The following is a 19,802-nucleotide window of genomic DNA, read 5'->3' as shown; positions in this document are numbered from 1 at the left end:
GCAGATGACTTCTCAGCAGATCGACGCAGGATGGTGACGGAGTTGGTGTGTCTGTGTATGTGTGGGTTGATCTCACAGTGACTTATTCTTTGAACACTTGTGTGATGGCGTGTGTTTAAAAAAAAAATCTGACTGGGGTAGAAAATAGATACGAGACAGTCGAGACACAAAAAAAATCCATTACACGATTGGGGATTGAGTGGAAACCATCCCAGTGTAAGTCTGTGTTACCTCATCATTGTCAAACACCTCCATTTTGGAAAGGACAAATATTAGGAATACACACTGTAATCTATTTGAAGTGCTGCTAACAATTCCATGGTGGCAGCAATGACCTTAAGAAAACCTAAACACAACATATCCTGAAAATACTTGTCCCACTGCCACCTAACACGACACTGTCAAATTGCCAAACATGGCGGATCAGTAGCTAAGCTCCCAAATCATGACACAGCGGATTCAGACTTTTAATATGACATAGCGTGTTTACACTGCAGCAGAGCACAGAGAGACGGGATGGAGGGGGCTCACCAGTGAATTGAAGATGGCATTTTAATTAGATCAGGGAGCAGACATAGAAAAGAGCAAGGCTGGGAGGAGAAGGAGAAGTCAAGAGATAAGAGGCAATGAGAGGAGACGACGGCAGGAGGAGGGAGAGAGAGCACGCTTTCATGTGCATCTTACCCTCTTACGCACTGGTTATCTATATAATTAGTGGGAAAAGCATCTGCTTTCATAGCCATGCCTGTGATAATGGGTTGTAACACTGCATTGAATCAAACAGGTTCACTGCTTAACATGGCTGACAGGCTCATGCTAAAGATGTGAAGTTTGAACATTTTGTAGAGCTAAAATCTTTTAGAAGGTTATTCAAACCTTGTTTATAAAAACATTCACATACAAATATTTGGTTGTAATTTGGGTGTATTAACACATTCAAACATTTCATTATATGTTTCTTTGTGAGGACAAATGGACAGTCTACATCTAGTTCACACGCACATTCACAGAATTGGAATTATAAACAACCCATCTGTTTCTTTGTAGACTTTTTCATTGAAAAGAGAATGACAGAAAAAGAGCAAAGGTTGCTATGGCAGCAGTGACTAACAATAGTCAATGATTAAAGGTGACAACTTGCGTACAATATATAAATCAAAATGCAGTGTTCATCTTTTTCCCCATCATTGTGCAAAGTCCTACGATGTAACACCCTTTCTTCACTCTCATACATTTATATCTCTCCATCTATACCTCCATGCTTACATCATTCATTTACTTGTTCTTTTCCTGTTCCTTTAATTGTACCATAGGTCATGCAACATTAAAATAAGGGCATATGAAGGCAGATGGAGTCTTTGTGTGAGAAAGACAGAGAGAAAAAAGCAAGGGAAACAGAAAACACCTGGCTGAAAGACAGAGCCTTGAAGATGAAAAAAAAAATCTGTGCAAGAAGAAAGTCAGAGAGTCAGTGACAGGAAGTCGAAAGTAAATATAAAAACAGACGAGTCCATGTACGGTCTCCGGTGTCGCTGGAGTTGCCTGGCAACCTAAAAGTTTGGCTTGAGTCTCATGCACTGCCAATTCATTATTGTTGTGAAACAGTATCCTTTTATAACTACAGTGAAGTCAGTGAGAAGAGAGATTTACCACGACGCATCAACTCCACACACACACACAGGCAAACACAGAGCGCTTGAAAGACAAGAAGCAACATCTTGTTAAAAAAGAAGAGACAGAACATGGATGATTTAGACCTTTAGACTTTTTATTCATGTCTGATGTGAGGCTCGATTCAGTGAGGTTCAGCTGTGCTGAAAGTGAGATCAATAAATATGCAGTTTTGTGATTTTCAGAAAGGACTGTTCATTATGTTAAATATCTAAAGTCTGATCTCAGGGATAGAACGAATATTAAAGTGTCTTCAAATGATTTGGGGGATTTGAGTTACAGTGTTCAAAAAGCAATGTCTGTCCTCGGACCACAATTTTCATTTACCACTATATATCTCTGGTCATAGTCGAGATCTGATCAAGCTTTGATTGTGTTCAATCAGTTTGATATATAATTTTGATATAATCACACTTGAATGTTTAAAAGTGAATGTATGTATTTGTTATATATAGGCGGATGTAATTCTGTACTTTTGACAACTTACTTAACAAATATCAGAAGTAATAAACTTCATCTTTTTATTCTTATATTCTGCCTGCCTGTCCTTCCGTCTGTCTGTCTGTGTCTGTCTGTCCGTCCGTCTGTGTCTGTCTGTGTTTGTCGCTCTTGCTCACCCACACACATCAAAGTCCTTGTTAAGCCAGACTTGGTGAGACTAACAGTAAAAGCTAATAGCAAACATGTGGAGCCGTGTACTGCTTAACCTTCTGAACCGTGTGTGTGTCTGTGTGTGTACTGTAGACTATGTAAGGCGTGTGCAGCACATGTATTACAGCAGAATCTTTAGAGCTGAACTCCGGTTCACTTGTGAAACTGGAGCAATCTATAAAAAAGGAAATTACTTTATGTCACTGACAAACTGCAAACCTCTGGTTGTCGTAAGCACAGTGGTGAATGAACAGACGACTCCTTTATAGAGGCAGTTCTCTAACTTATTTATATATTTACCAAAAAAATGTGGTGTCTGGAAATTATTTTTTATGAATCAACAATTTATTTATTTATTATCTAAAATAATTTGTTTGGTTAGTTTTTTTGGCAAATTTGGCAAGTAACTGCTCTTCTAAAAACCCTAATTCAACACTTCCTCTGATCCTCAACAGTAAACCCACCAAGTTTGAAGTCAAGGCAAGAGGTTTCTGAAAAGTACAGACAGATGTATTCCTGCATTTACAGTAAGCTTTACCTAAATACCTGTGGCTTTGATTCTATGGGAAAAATTTTGTATGTATCAAATATGAATTGTTCAAAGTTGAAATGTGTCAACATGGTCATTGCAAAAAGAAGTAAATATGAGCTGCACTCCGAACTTTTGACATTTTTAACTCCCATGTGTACCTTCATACAACAGTAACATTCTATCCCCTCTTTTTTTATAGAAGACATGTTTTAAACAGGAAAGTAATTACAGCTCTACATCTGGCTCTTCAGAACTCTGCATGCACAATTAATTTACAACAGGAAAACTGAGGGGGCTAGACATGTTTTCAGCCTCCACAACATCCGCAGAGCAAGCATGACTGGATGCTTCCATGCTGTACTTTTTTCTTTCATTTCTTTTATTGAGCGAATGTATGCACGCCTGTGTTAACTTGCTGCTTTGAAGCTAAAGGCTCCGTGGGCACTTTAAAGCCTTTTAGATGAAGCAAAATATATTATTTACAGCAGCCAATGAGAGTGAGCTGTTACTGTGTGTGTGTGTGTGTGTGTGTGTGTGTGTGTGTGTGTGTGTGTGTGTGTGTGTGTGTGTGTGTGTGTGTGTGTGTGTGTGTGTGTGTGTGTGTGTGTGTGCGTGTGTGTAGCTGTAAAAACTCAATGCCAGGCAAGGAATGACAGCTCTGGCAGAGAGGTAATAGCCAGCCACCTCTACATGCCCGTATGAGTATGTGTCTGTTCCAGAGAGTGAGTGTGTGTGTGTGTGTGTGTGTGTGTGTGTGTGTGTGTGTTTCGTGTCGGTGTGTGTGTGTGTATGTGTGTATTTCTGTCATTGGCTACCTTTGGGAACAAAATTCAAACTATAGAAACCTGTCAACTTGACTTGTCCAAGTAGGGACAAAAGCAGTGTCCCCAAAAAAATGATTTGTCGGTCACTGGACAGGGGTAGGGTAAGTCCCCAGGAAATAAATGTTACTGTCCCTAAAGACAATTTTGACAATACGCATGTTTATATGTGTATATCTAGTCACTAGTAACACAACAGACAGTAACAGCATATAGGTCACACAACTTTGTCAGCCATGGCTCAGCTGTTAACAACAGTTGTCAGGTGATCTAAGAAAGCTGAACTTTTATTGGCATCTGGATTTTGTCTTCCTTTCATCTGCACTTAATCTACAAGATATTCCATATGTGTGACCTTTTCAACATCCTTCTAAAGTAACTGAAACTAAGCCAGTCTTCTGGTCACGTATCATCAAAGATGAGAGCCAATACGCACAAAATCACTGAGATCATGTGCTTGTCTGAGAATCAATATTGATATCATATTTTTTCATGTTACTTTTCACGTTTAGTATTGTACATAACATGGTCGAAAGACATGTTATCATTAGCTTCTTTATGTGATCTTTATGATGGAAAAGGATGGTGGAGTAGGACATTAGACAGGAAGTGATCTATCCATGATTATTAGTAATTAACTGGAAGAAAAGATGCAAATATAAGAAGAACATTGACGATGTTATTGGTTGCACAATTTAGTAGTAGCATTACTAAAGGTGCCATTTTTTCCAGGAAGTAACAGCTTTTCACTCAGAGCCCACTTAATGATATATAAGAGATCTGTGAATTATTCAATTTAAATATGTGTAAACACCAAATCAGTGGTTGTGACTGGACTATAACTGTTACAACAGCACTGACTTTAATTTTTGACGTTTATTTCTTATCCTCCTTCACTCTTCCACTTCTTCGTCTCTGTGCCCCAACTCTCTCAACCTGTCCCCCTTTAATTGTTACTCTGTCACCCCCTCTCTCTCCAGTCAATTCTCCCCCTCATCTAACACTCTGTCACTCTCCCTATCCATTATTCATGGCAAAGTCACAGTCGGCATTAAAGGGCCGCGCAATATTGCTACGGCAACAACGCAGCAGAAGCAACCGCACTGAATCATGGGAAACTGGGTCACCTCCCAGGAGCAGGAGGGTGCGGGGGGTGCAGCGGAGGGAGGTCGCTGTCTGACACATGTGTGCACAACCATACACACCATACACACCGTACACAAGGGAGCAGGAAGACAGGAGAGAAAAGGGTGATGAGAGGAAAGACAAGAAGAGAAGAATAGCTGAACATGAGATAATAGCTGTAATCAATGATTCACACAGTAAAAGACACAAAAATCACATCATGTTTGAGCTCATAGACACTTTTGTATAAACTCTTCTCATTCCTGGATAGTACACACCGCTTCGCTCTTCTAGCTGCCATTTGAGTCATGCAATTTTAGCCTAATTTGGCTGCACAACATTAAACATGAGCAATCTCGACAATGACAGCCTTTCCTGATTCTCTTTTTTCACCAGCCGTGATTCTTATATGTGGACTTATATTTAGCTATGTATTATACATGTGCTAGGGAAGGCTCCATGCCATATACAAGTTCAGAAACCCTGGAGGATGTTGGATGGCATTCAGCTCACAGTAAGTGTCTATGAGTTTTTATGCTTTAGCCTAATAAACAAAAATTTTGTGACACATACAACAGTGGTTCTCATCAGTTGTGATCCCTGTAAATAAAGCAACATCTACCTCATATCCATATTGGACAGTTGCTTGTTATTATGGGTTGTGACCGAGTCAGATACAAATCTTTTAGGTAAGTTGTTAAGCTTGAAGAGTACAAAAGTAACACATTTGTTTAGACTGATTACATAAAACTCGTGCAATACTCTGTTACCTTTAAATTTCTGCTCTGAAAGATACTTTCAACGCAACTCTTGGATCTGAACATTTTAAACGTAACGGCAAAAATGTTTCCCATAACCAAACTAGCGTCAACATTTTTCTTACAAAATAGTTCATGGCCACAATGCTATCGGGCAACCAAGTAAGTTTGAATAACTTCCACATTAAACGGTTTGTTGTGCATGTAAAGTGTATGTGACTGAGATAAAACATGCAGCCGAAAGATCCTTAAACAGTCTGACTCACAATATTAGGCGATTAATGATTCCATGATGAACAGATCCTGGTGAATGCACAAGTGGAAGCAACAATTTCAAGTGTAAGCAAGGCCACTTTATTGATAATAACCAATCTGCCTCCCACCAGGCTCTCAGCAATGAACAATAAAGACCCAGAAGCGAAAGCTAAGTGATATTCATATTTTGATGCAAATTCACTATTACGCAGTAGATGAGTGATTGCAAAAATAAAACAAACACTGGAGCTGCTGACTGGCTGCATTATGTGGGCCTGAGTGATTATAAATATAATGAACTTCTTTCCAATACTGAGCTGCAGCCTTTTGTCACAATCCACATCTCAGATACCCTAAAAAAAAAAACACCACGTGCTTCTCTTTATCTACATCTCCTGCTTTGTGGTTGCTAGAGATTTAATGAGGAAGATCAATAAGGGATGAGGTCCATTAACTGTATTTACCTCAGTACTGTATATATAATTAAAAAGCATGTGCCCTTGTCAGTTTATATCCCATACACACACACACATACACATACACACACATAAACAGTCTGACGCATGTTACCACCAGGAAAGGAAACGGAAACATCGGTTTCTATGGGAACCTGGCCCTTTGATGATGCAGTCACAAGACACAAAACGCACTAGCGAGCATGCACAAATACAAATATACGAATACACACAGTATACACACACACACACACACACACTAAAGTGTTGTGCATCACTGTGACACGCCTTATAGACAGGCAGAATTTCAACGCATGTTGTGAACATGTAAGACCTAATTTTGTGTGTATATGGGAGGGAGACAAGGAGGGAGAGAGATAAAGATTGTGTGCTAGCTGCCATATCCCAGACCAGATTGCTAAATGTCAGTGAATGCCACACCAACATGCTGCTAGTTCAGTAGACACACTGCAACAGAGCATTACCTATTAATTCAGTGAGCAATTGCGCTGAGGCCTCTGCACAGGAAGGGATATTGTGCTCCTTTTCTCAGGGCAGCCAGGAGGCGTTACTGCAGGACATTGCAGCAACAGTTTAATACTGTACGAATTGAATTGCAAAGACATAATAATGTTGTGTGAGTCTAGTCTATTATTAACAAATCATCTTATTCCTGCTGCTTGTTAATTCTTCCTGCTGTTTATTATTTATCGTACTGCAGAAATCTAGTGGCAGGCGTTGCACTAGACTGAGTGATGGACACCTTTTAGGTGGAAGGAGCTGGCCTCAGTTTGCTTTACTCTTCCGGTGATGTCACAACAGGCTTTTATAGCTGGTCAAATATTAGTCTGGAATGATAAAGATATATACACACACACACACACACACACTCACACACACATGCACACACAGGGTACACATGACACCTTGGTTTGCCCAGACTTCTAGCGTGCACTTCCATTACCTTTGTTGCCATGGTTCTAATGTTTGCTGTATGCACTTTGCTTTGTGCATGTGTGTGTGTGTGTGTGTGTGTGTGTGTATATGTTTGTCTGTGTGTGTGTGTGTACAATACTGGGATGCCAGTGATGGGATCATACATATAAAGTTCAGAATTTCCAGTACAAATCCAATAAGCTGAACAAACCCGGCTGTGATCATTACAGGAAAGACACAAACCTTTTAGCATCAGTGGTAGCATCTGTATAATGTTTATGCAGTTTCTCCATGTTGATAAAAATCCAACAAATCTTAGAATCATAAAGCCTAAGACAATTCTTGTGAATTTAGCTCTATATCTCCCCCCCGTTCCCTTTACACACGTTCACACATAATGCAGAGTGATGAAATGGGCATACTTGAAATCATATGCTTGTACTTTGCTACTTGCGGAGGAGTAGAATATTCAGGAGATTGAATTGAACATACAAAACACCTCTGCATGAGCAAACCTGAGTAGGATGTAGTTGACATGATGGTCTCATACGAAAGACGTCAAAAGTAATGACTGAAAGAGGAGATAAGAAAACGGAACAGACATAAAACGAGAGGATGAAAATGTAGCTACAGCTTCCACTTGTCTCTGCTCAGGTTTATAAAATGTAAAATAGAGAGCAGTCATGCAGAGGCTGCCGTTCTTCTCTGTGACAGTCTCCTGCCACACTCGTTGACCGGCGGAGAGTGCTGTGGCTGCCCACAGTCTCTGAGAGGTCTGGGTGCACTGAATGCAAATTTCCCCATGGGGTTTAAAAATTTAATGCAAAACTTGACACTAGCCTCTGCACTGAAATCTAAAATAAGGAACCAGTGATTATCTCAGTGATTACCCATTCATTATTGGCCTTAATGCTGATTCATGGGCTATTAGTCAGCCCTTTATAAGATGTATTCCCTGCCTTTGCACTGTTAATACGACATTATGAGTTCGCTGCATTATGGTGAGCCATTAAGCTCAAGTCAACAGTACTTAGCATGAAAGCAAACTATGATGAAGATGTTTCTGATTGAAGTGGGACCATGAACACTGCTCCCTGTGGAACGGCCGCACTGAGAACTTAGAGTTTCAGTGATGGACAAGGCCGTTCCTCTCTCTTGTTCTTTGTGTGTGCTCTGTGGGAGCTGTAATGTGGGTCGGTGTGAGGCAGAGGTGGACACTTTTAGCTCAGTAAAAATATCCTGATCTGTCTCTTTCTCTTTTCTCTCTCCCTCACTGTCTCTTGCCTTCACCTCTGGCACATCTGGCTTTGTGAAGATGATCAAAAATTCACCTTCAACGTCACTTGACTCTCTCAGATGATTATGTAATGTTAGCAAGTCTTACATTTAAGGAAACTTTATTTTTGTTTCATAAGGCTCATTTGACCTCATTTAACGTCACTTGTGCGCCAAGCAACATCAAACAATCCACATGAATAGACACACACACATAAACATACACAAACACAGCCTCAAATGCACAGTGGTCTTATATGCAGGTTTGCAGGGGGGGGGGGGGGATTCATGGGATTAATGTCTGGGACAGCACTCTCTTAAACGCCTAAAAACATTCATCATCCATTTTAAGTTTTGACTGGCAGACTCGCACACAAATAAAAAAAGCCCAGTCACCATTACATTGTTCTTTTGAAAGATAGAAAAAATGGAAAGAGGCCGAAAAAGAAGGAACAGGTCTGGATGTTTGTGTGGAAATCTTCCTATCTTTATCACCAAAAAGGGACTATTAAAAAGCAAGGGAGGAGAGAAGGAAGAGGAAATGGTGTTGTAATGAATGTGGTGCCACAGCTGCCATCATTTAGAGTCTTTATCTTTCACTTTTATTAGAGGTGGAGGAGAGGAGGGAGGTGAAGAAGAGAGAGAGGAAGGGAGGGGAGAGCCAGACAGCGAGAAATACACAGAATCTTGCTTATTCTGTTTTCATATTGGCTTTATATATATATATTTTGTATGCAGACATAGGGGTACTTCACTTTCGATCCTTGAATTGTAATGTTTGAGTTAAACTGGTGAATGTCCGAAAACTCTGGAACTCTCTCCCTCCCATAATCCGATTTTATTCATAAGCCTTTCAACTCGAAATTGTATTATTGTTGTTATTGCGTTCATTGCTTTTTAGTGATGATTATAATAATAATGACAATATTGTTGTGTTGTAAAGCACTCTGGATCAACAATATTGGTGGAATCTAAACTGCTACATGTGCCGAAATAAGTGAAAACACATTGACATGATCAACAAAAACAACAGCCTAATGTAAAATAATGGTACAATGATAAGAAAGTGGTTTTAGGTTCCTGTAACACAACAACCACAATCCATTATCTCTTTCATGTGGCTGCATGGCTATTAGCTCATCTGAATACTGTCAATAGCTTTTTTTAGATAAAAGTATAATGTTAAGATTCATTTTCAGTTACATAAAAGCTCTGCGGCACTAAGGAATAAATACAATGAGCAGTAAACAACTCTGAAGCAGTAACTGTATAGTTGGAACGCGCCCATGTCTGTGGCACAATTGGTAACTGGGGTATTCCTTGTTTTCCTCTGGGAGACAGAAAGGGGAACAGAATTTATCATTTCCAAATAACGATTCCCCAGTTTAAAGCCGACTTGGAACATGTTGCACTGAAGAGAACCTGCAAGAGATTTTAGATTTCCCATCCGTGTAGAAGAGTATTAAGGTGAATGGGAAAGTGGATAGTTTGAATCTTTTTATTTATATATAATAAACATACATCCACACATGCACTGCAACTGTATATCGAATACACTATTCGTTGAATGCTACAGTGGCTATGCACACACCCACATAAACCACCAGGCACACAACCATACACATACACACATCAACATTCTTTTCTTGACATATGAGCGGCAGAATTCAAAAGGTGTCAATTCAGTGGTGCGGCACACACATACACACGCACACACACACACACACACACACACACAGAGTCACAGGAGCACAAGAAAGCGCAGTCCAACATTGTTAAGATAAGTGTATGTACAGATAGATACTGATCGTTCCTCTCCATAAATAGACACTCCTAGCAACCAGCAGAGTTGCACCCAAACGCACTCTATGTTAACTTGATCCTCCACAGCAGAAAAGACTGGGAGACGGAAAAAAGGAACAGGAGACGGAAAATTGATAAAATGCAATATAGGGGGTCCAAAGTAAAAAAAAAAGGCAAAATGTGGACATATAAAAGGACAACCTAAAATGTACTTCTTTGGGCAAAACTCTTAATCGACGAAGCAACAAAAGACATCAGCAATAAAAAGTGTTGTTTTATAGTTAGACGACAGTGGATCAATGAAGATTCAATGTGGCTTTCACGAGACTGATCAACCGAGCTACTCAGCCATTTAATAGGCCTCATCGACTGCATATCACAGTCTCTTGGTTTCAGAAGTCACATGACTATAGTTAATTGGAAATCACCTATACATTTACTGTGGTGTAATTGTTACTACAGTCAGTATTGGGCTCAAACATACGCCATTATGACCAAGGAACATGTCTAACAACCATTACCCCTTAAGAGGTGATTCATTTAATTAAAGGTGTGATGCTGCCGAGTCAGAAGCTAATTCAGCCAATACTGAGCACTGTGTCTCTCACACACACACAAATTAATGACTAGTAACAATAATGAACTCAGTCATCCATACATTTATGAATGAATGATGTATAAACATTTAATGCTTTAAACACGTATGAACACAGCGATCATATAACTCTCTCTCACACATACACACTAACACACACACACACAGTATTATCTCAGACCTCAGCCTCTGAATCCTATTTAGCTTCATTATTGCTTAGGGGCTTGGACTCTAAAGTGTGTGTGTGTATATATGTCAGGGTTAGAGTGTTCAAGCCTCTCCATTAAACATTGTCTAATCGGGTGTATTGATTACCTAATTGCTTGGTTATGACAACATTATTCTGTCAATCTGAAAGTATCCATATCGATCTGATTAGATGGTGGAACGAAGGGAGAGCAAGAAGGTGAAAGTAATTAATGAGTGAAAAAGGAGGCAAGGTGAAACCAACAGAGGAGGAGGAAAGAAAGAGAAAAATAAAAATAGTGCAGAGTGAAAAGAAGTTTGTCACTCAAGCTTCACATATTTGTTTCTCATTTTAATCTTAAAATATTGTTTCTGAAACAGAAGTAGCCCGGGTGCAGCATCTATTTCCTCCCTGGGAGAAGAGACTCTTGCACACTTTGGTTCCTACCCCGTCTTTCCTCTGCAACCAAGGACAGATGAGGAGCATCACTACGGTTACCATATCCATGACAACCTCTCTCGCTGCTATTATTGGGCATGTCGTCAAGGAGACAGAGCGGCACATTATGGGATGCAGACAGAAATAGAAATCTTTTACTGGGAGCAATACAACAGATCTCTGGTATTACATAAGGAGGACCTGTGCGAATCTGGCGAGGGGGCGCTATATTGATTCTCTAAACTCAGGCTCCATCACACATGGGGTCACAGCTAAATCTAAAGAGCATCATCAAGATACTGATCTGCAGTCATGACGCAGCTGTTTTGCCCTCATGAAAAGATAAAACTCTAGTTTATTTACAAATGGAAATAAAGACCGTTTGGGTGAGAAAACAAAACCATGAGGGGGGCTGAGCAGAACATGGAACCCCAAATGACTAAAAGAGAACAAATACTCGACAGAAGGGGAAGGAGGGTGAGACACAAACGTGAATCAACACAGTGGGTCCAGGGTAGGCTGAATTAAAAGAGCTTTGATGTAGGGAATATTTAGAAGCCTCCTGCTGCTCCAACGCATATTATATTTAATGATAATTAATGATTAATGTTTATATCTATATTTAACCTCACACTTTGCACTGAAATGCAACGATGACAATGTAAGAAGTAAGTATATTGAGTGAAAGGGTTTCTTATTTTTCTACAGGGTTTCGACAGTTTTCTGTTTCCCGAATGTGCACGGTGACTCATTTAGTCTGTTTAAGCAAAACAGTCACATCTCGGGATGAACCCATCACCTAAATGACTAAAATGTGACTATAATGAAAATCACGATAGACACTCTGGCAAATTAGCCAACGGGAAGGAATATGGATTCTGGCAGTCTTAGGTTTAATTACGGTCGTACAAGCACAATGACGGGACTGAATAAGGTCAATTGTGACACTGAATGCATATTGCAAACACGATGTTAAGATGCACTTCTGCCAAAGACGGCATTGTTTTTTAATTGTGAAGCATTTATTTTGAGACTCATACTTTATGTGTGCATTAATCGAGAACTTTAAATGTTTACAGTGAGAGGCGACATTAGATGAGGCTGCTAAAGTACTTTAAGTGGACACTGAATGTTGAAGTGGGATATAATGCATTTAATAAAATGGGTTATATTTATCATAAAACCCACTGTCGTAGGTCATCATTAATTCGATATTTTGGCCTACATGGTACACATACTTAATATTACTGAAGTAAGATTACTTGAAGTGTTTAAGAATAAGAATAGTGATTCAAATTAAAATGAGAAAAGAAATACAATACTGAAGAGCGAATTCCCCTTAAAGTAACAACATATGCATACTTCAACAATAAAGAAAATCTCTCCCTTACACGTGGAGAGATAGTTCAACCATATATTTAAGTGTGTGGTGCATCTGCACGCTGCTTCCTGTCTGTCAGAAAGTAAAGTGATTGGCCACAGCTGTGGTGGTTGTGTGTAGGTTTGTGGGTGTGTGTCTGTCTTAGATGTTTTCACAAACAAGGCAGGGTTAGGGTCACTGGGGTCCAAAAGTAACACTTCAAGAGTAGTAGAGCAGAAAAAAGCTACAATTACAAGGCCACAATTTTCATGCAAGAGTGTGTGTGTATATGTGCGTGCATACATAAGCTTGTGTACATGCTTCGAGCCGTATACTGTTTCCATATAGCAAAAACAGTAGCATTAAAGTTCTCCTCTTAGTGTTGAGAGACACTGAAAGATGTTGGATCTGGTACCCGTTAAAAGTAATATAATGTCTGTATGTACTGTATGTCTCCAGCAGAATTATGATAGAGAGTGGGTGAAGAACACAGATTGAGAAGATGCAAACAGCTGTCCTCCATCAGTCATATTCACTCATTTAGCTTTGACTCATATACCAGCTCTGATACGATATAATTTAAAGAGAATTCATACAGTAAAACAAATGCAAACATTTATCCACTCACAGATGTACAATAAACCGAGAGCAAATTTCTGAGAAACCAGGATTAAAAAAGACACACCTCATCCAGATTAACATAAATTCTCACTACAAATAATTCAATTCTCTAGATCAGCAATTAGGGCATGGAGATGTTGAAATATACAATGCACAATATGACACCCTCAGCATGAGCTCTGAGGAGTCAGTAAATCATTCTTAGAAAGAGAGACAGTGACAGATGGACTGTGAGGGATTAGTGTCCGTCTCACACTAATACACTGGCATACATCTGCAGGCTGACAGACAAACACACACACACACACACACACACACACACACACAAACGTATATACAAACACGTATGCTACAGATATATGTATTCATATTGATTTCTATACAAACAGCACCAAACTGACTTACACAGTCCACACCCTGGTGAGTGGCCAGGTTGAGGTAGTTAGAGAAGAATTTTGGCAAAAAGCCGTCGGTCTGCACACAACAGATGTCTTTGTTTAGTCAAATATTTCTGTTTTACTTTTTCACTTTAAATTAAATTAGAGTACATTTAGTCTATTAGACTCGATGACATTCTGGCAACCGCAAAACAAATCAGGACAGTCCACAAGAAGAACTCGTGATTTCGCAATCAAAACAGCTATTTTCTTCTACTTGCCCGCTAGAGAATGATGCCATAACTTTGATTAAATAAACTCACTCAAAATAAGCGAAACCCTCCATCCTTCAATCTTTTTATTCCACCCTTCTTGTCTTTCACCTTGAGACACAGCCTCAAACAACATCTCCCGCTCCTGCCTGTTAAGGACATGGTAGCAAATCACACTGGAATCAGCTGGAAATGTGCAAATGACATGCTGATCTGGGACGCTAATTACCAAATAACAACTTACAGACCTAATAAGATGTCAGTCAAGATAATATGACAACAAAGGAAGCTCAGGTGTCAGACCAACAAATAAAAGAAAGAACAGAGCAGCAAAAGACATAGGTTTGGAGAATGAGCCAAGAAGTTACTCAAACCACATCAGCATATTCAACTGTAAAGTACTTTAAATATTGTAGATTACTTACCAGGTTGGAGTTGGTGGCGTTCGAGTCATCCTCAGGGAAGGGGATGTAGACGGCTAAGGCCACACAGTTGGCGAAAATGGTCATCAGGATGATGATCTCAAATGGTCTGAGAGGAGAGTGAAGGAATATACACACTAGAACAGAATAAAGTCTTATCTTAGGTTTGCACCTTAGCTTTGATTCCTTTTTTTTTAAGTAACGTTTGACAACATCATCATCATCATTCACTGTGGGAGATTTTTGCGGTAAGATGATTATTTGATGTTCTCTCTGTGCTTGAGTCCGTTCTTGGACCAACATACAGAGACAAACGACTATTTACACTCACATTTACTACTATGGAGACTCCAATTAACCTAACCCCATACATGTCTATTGGACTATGGGGGGAAGCTGAAGCACCTGGAGAAAACTCATGCAAACCCCTACTTGATGTGTGGCAAAATAAAAACTTTACCAAAATGTCCCTTTGTTTACGCCAACAAAAAGTAGGAGGCAAAGTATTAGTTGTATTAATAGCTTAGTATATAGTATTTTGTGTTTATTTTACCACAGCAGTTGCGTTTGCTGTGCATGTCAGGACGACACCAGAGAGCCGCACACAACATGGAGCAAAGTGAGGACTCTGAGTACCATACCACTATCATTCAACCGCAATCAGCCTGTGTTTTTCATAAGATAAGGCTAAGATAAAATCCTATGTGCTACATTAAATTGACTGAAAAAGACTTAACTGTCAACAGTTTTCAGTTTTTAAACTTTGGTTTTCTTTGACCGAGTTAAGACGAAATGCCCAGACCTTAAGTCAAGGGAAAAAGGATTAATATGATAAAAAAGTAACAGGGCATTTGACACAGTCCTCAGATTAAATCAAAATTGCTGACAGTGCAAGAACTGCAGAGCACAACATAACACAAACTCTCAGTGAAGAGAAAAAAGTCAAATACCTCTTAACAAAGAGGTATTTTTAAACAAGCTAATACATCCTTACATAAGAGAGGTGTATATATACACACATGTAGCAGAGTGCACAAGCAGTGTACACAATGAGAGAGATCAAAGCTGTCGAGTTTGCCTTTTCGTTAACTAAAAGACATATTGGATCACTTAGGGTAGGGACCTCTTTGTGCGTGCGGGGGGCTAGAGACAGAGACAGCACATGTCCTAATATGGGTGCAGTAAGGAGCAGGCTTGTCGCGTGGAAGACGGGTTGCGGACAGAGAAAGAGTGAGAGCGAGATGGAATGAGAAGAGTGGAGAGACACAGAGGGTTTTTATTTGGAGCGGTCCTTGAGAGGGGAGTGACCTCATTATTTTTGGCCTCAGAGAGAGAGGGAGAGAGGGAGCGATACAAAGTGAGAGAGAGGGAGGGAGAGAATGTGAAGGAGAGATAGAGGAGGTCTGGTTTTCATCAACACAATTAGAAACTGCCACTGCTGTCACCTCCCTCCACCTCCTTTTGCTCTCCCTCTGCTATCTTCTTCAATACCTTCCTTCCTTCCTTCCTTCAGTCTTTATTTAATTTCCCACTCCCCCTTGGCTGCATGTCACATAAGTCTAGACTCCAGGCCTTGCAATAAAACATAAACAGCAACGTACTGATGAGTTGTGCTGTCAGAACCTCAAATCTAGAAGACAGGCCATGAGCAAAAACACTGCATCACACTGTGAACGCAGGCTTTTCAAGATTGAAGCAGTCTATCCAACTTCCGTGGCCATTCTGTCCAACTCAGGTGGCACTTTTGGCAGGGGGAGAACCAATGGAGAGTTGGGTTCTTCTCTGACCCATTCCGAACTCTTTCAAAAAATATTGTGATAATACGTCAATAAAGTTTTTGTGTAAAGCTGCTAAATAACAGACATAAACAACAACTGCTGATTGAAAATGTAAGGTTTAAAAAAAAAAAAAAAAGGAAATATTCAGCTAGCTTGTCGAAATTGATAAAAGTATCTTTTCTTCTAAAAATTTTTTTTACCCCTGGCGCTATTATCAGTTCGACCCTGGTAACTTACTGAAAATCAGAGAGAATTCAATATGAACTTCTAAGTAGCCTCCTGGTACCTCATCCTCATTTACATTTAAAATCTCTGAAGCGTTTTGTTGTTAAAATCCTCAAGCCAATACAATTCTATTAACCTTGTAAATGGGTTCAAATAGCCAAAGAATTAAGGATCTGTCCTGACAAATAATAACCAAATTGCAGTTTAAATGAGAAGTGAACTTAAAAATTGTAACAGTCATGTACCAACTACAATCACAGTAGAAATCCTGCTGTGTGGCCTTACGAGAAACAGACCTACTATCCTTTTAAGAGCGTCAATTACTAGTTTACAAACTGCCCTGCAGAGGGAAAAATAGCGTGAAGGAGGAAATAGGTTCCTTCATTTTCTTACAGTGGGGCTAATACTTTGTTTATGTTTGGATTAAGGACTGACCCTTAGACATCAACGGCCAAAAGATCATTCAGCTCATTCAGCCATGGGACCAAAATGCATCAAGTTAATCACTCACCCTTGTACAGGGGGCTCATTAAAACACACTCTAGACATGCGGGCACCCACAGAAAAACAGCTCTGTGACTCATTCTGGGTTCCTGACCCATAATTTAAGAAACACTTGAGGTCTGCTTCCATCAACATGTTAATAAATCTCCTGTCTGCAATGCTGCCCGAGAGTAAAACAGCACTTGGGAGGAAAATTTGGAGAGGCTGAACAAATAATCAAACCAAATACTAAATCTATTAATAATATCCTTCAGAAATACTTATTATAAGGGTTAACGATAATTGAGTGGTGAGTCTGACATTTATAAAATAACAGCAGTAATAATATGCACTTATTCATAAATCTCTGTCAGTCTATCTGTAAAGAAAAACATATCTCAGGAGCCAGTCATCTTATCAGCTCCCCACTTGATATGTGTATTGTTAAGGGTCCAAGAAAGTGTAGTGTTGGATTTGGTGCAATTTGAAACAATTTCAAACGTGTGTCACAACAACAGCGCGTTCATGATAATAGCAACGATAACTGATTCTCCAGGTCAGGGGTTCTGTGAACTGAGTCGAGCTTCACTGAACTCTGAACGAGCAGGTTAACAGCTCTTTGTGTAGCAGCTGTTCTGCAGAGTTCTGCAGACCGCTCTTTACTCGCCGCGGCTCAATCACTGCAGGTGACTTTTACAGTTTCAGAAAGAAAGCCGCAACCACCCTTAGCACAGGCCAAAACAGAACAGCCAGTTCCAGACAAGCAGGATTAGAACAGGCACTTAAATTGGGACATTAACCCAGCAGGCTACACAGCTCTCGTGATGCACTATTCAACAGGGTACTGCTGTCAGCCACATGTGGTTTGGCATATACATTCAGCATTTGACAAGCTACCTAAACAGTGCACATATGCTTACGTCCACATGAATACCGGGAGGAGGTTTTCTGAAATGATCTGCATTCAGCAGTGGGATCATGAAGCTCACAATGAAATAGATTATCTTCTATCTGCACATAGCCAAATAAGAAACCTGGGATATACTGATATCATGTATAATATATATCAGACTACTATTAGTCCAAAAGTGTGCCGTGTCATGCTGACAGTATTCATCTGGTTCCCTGATTGAGGTGAAATTGGATTTGAATAGTTTAACCTCTGACCTTATAAAATATATAAGCAATTAGCCAGGAATCACATGTGTGTTTAAATGCGCCCAATGGGACCTTTAAAAAGTACCAGTACTTAGTGGGGTTTCATATGGAGAATGTGGTATTTAGACGTATACGCCTGCACCAGCTCTGACCTTACCAGTGTGCAGGTAAAGCTTGAATGCTATAATTACGCAGCATGTGAGAGGGATGCTGTGCGTGTGCACCCACAGGTGTGTGTGTCTGTTTGTGTTTAAATCTCCCTTTTTCATCTGCATGTAAGTGCATGTGTTATCTAATTTAAGTGTGTGTTTCATGTGAATGTCTGAGCTCAGACAGGCCCAATCGACCTGTTGAGAGCAGCAGCTGTTGTCTTGGTAACAGAGGAGGAAGATTTCGGACCTGCTGTCTCTGGAGACAGAGGTACTCCCAGAATACAGGACACACACACTCACAGCGGACTTACTCACACATTTAAAGCCTGTAGAATACAAACAACACATGTATGCATAACTGCACACTCAGAATGAATGCTGACAGTTTAAAAAGTCATACACAGACCAACCTTCAAATATATGCTATGTTTAAGCAGACAAAGACTACAGTAATGAAGGACATCCCAAAGTAGAGTGGTTGGATTGTGAAGCAGGCAGCGTGACTGACAGTTTGATGGGTGAACAACAAAATCTATTGTTATTTTGCTTCTGTTATGCTCATTTAATTTTTTTTCCTGTTTACCCTTTCCTCCTTTTCTTATCTCTCATTCTCCCTAAGAGACCATTTTAATTTCCCTCTTCTTTCTTCTGCTCATTTCATTCCCCTACCTCTCTCTCCCTCTCTCTCTCTTTATATTCCATTCTACCCACCGAAGCTGTTTAAATAAATAATTTTGGGAATTGTGGGTAATGTTGTGAGTGCTCATCAGTCATTTTGCTGAGATTTTTCCAATGACCCTGAGGGTTTATGCCACTAATATTCTTTCAGTTTTTTTAGCATCAACACAACTGGACAGTTGGGGTGCAAGGTGAACAGCTCTGTACCCAATGGTGTGGAACCAAACATCTATAAATACTGGGCTGTTCCCATGGGAAATTTAGAGTTGTTTTTAAAAAAGCATGTCAGTGTTAGAACTCGATATTTAACATTATTGTGAAAGGTGTAGTTGAATACTACTGCAGCTTATTTATTTGATAATTACCTAATGCAATCACAAAAATGCATGTGTCCCTCTTAAAATGCATCGTCTCTGCGTGCTGCTTCTGTCCTCTCGTCCTTAGTGATTACCCTATATCCTCCACCTCCCCCTTCCCATACTCATTATTTGCCCTCCCCCTGCTCTGTCATTTTTTTGTTTACCTTCCCCATCCTCCCCTCAATCCGCTCAGTCCCTCCATCCCTCCCTCCTCAGCTTCCCTGTTTCATCATCTCTCCTGTCAACATCCATGTCCTGCCCACATCCCTGCCCTTCTAATTTCCAGACCCCTCCTCTTCCTCTCCTCCCCTCAGGATGATGTGTGAATATGCTCTTGGTGAGCTCATGTGGGCCCTGTCCTATTATAGATCACTTTCACTGTGACACTGGCCATTTCTGTCCCTCTGCCTTTCTC

At 40.0% G+C, this 19,802-nt stretch overlaps 1 protein-coding gene across 4 annotated transcripts in view; it reads right to left on the bottom strand.

Annotated features, from left to right (window-relative positions):
* The window catches only part of cacna1c (calcium channel, voltage-dependent, L type, alpha 1C subunit), a 168,259-nt gene that overhangs the window by 92,345 nt on the left and 56,112 nt on the right, over positions 1 to 19,802 (bottom strand). For all 4 annotated transcript variants that reach the window (XM_062382327.1, XM_062382328.1, XM_062382329.1 and 1 more), the window contains exon 3: positions 14,558 to 14,663. In XM_062382327.1, the coding sequence (XP_062238311.1) occupies positions 14,558 to 14,663 (106 nt within the window). The remainder of the gene's footprint in view (positions 1 to 14,557; positions 14,664 to 19,802) is intronic.

The sequence above is a fragment of the Platichthys flesus genome, chromosome 23 (genome assembly GCF_949316205.1).
Source record: "Platichthys flesus chromosome 23, fPlaFle2.1, whole genome shotgun sequence".
Classification (NCBI taxonomy): Eukaryota; Metazoa; Chordata; class Actinopteri; order Pleuronectiformes; family Pleuronectidae; genus Platichthys; species Platichthys flesus.
Note: the sequence above shows the minus strand (reverse complement) of the source record. Positions and strands in the feature narration are given on the sequence as shown.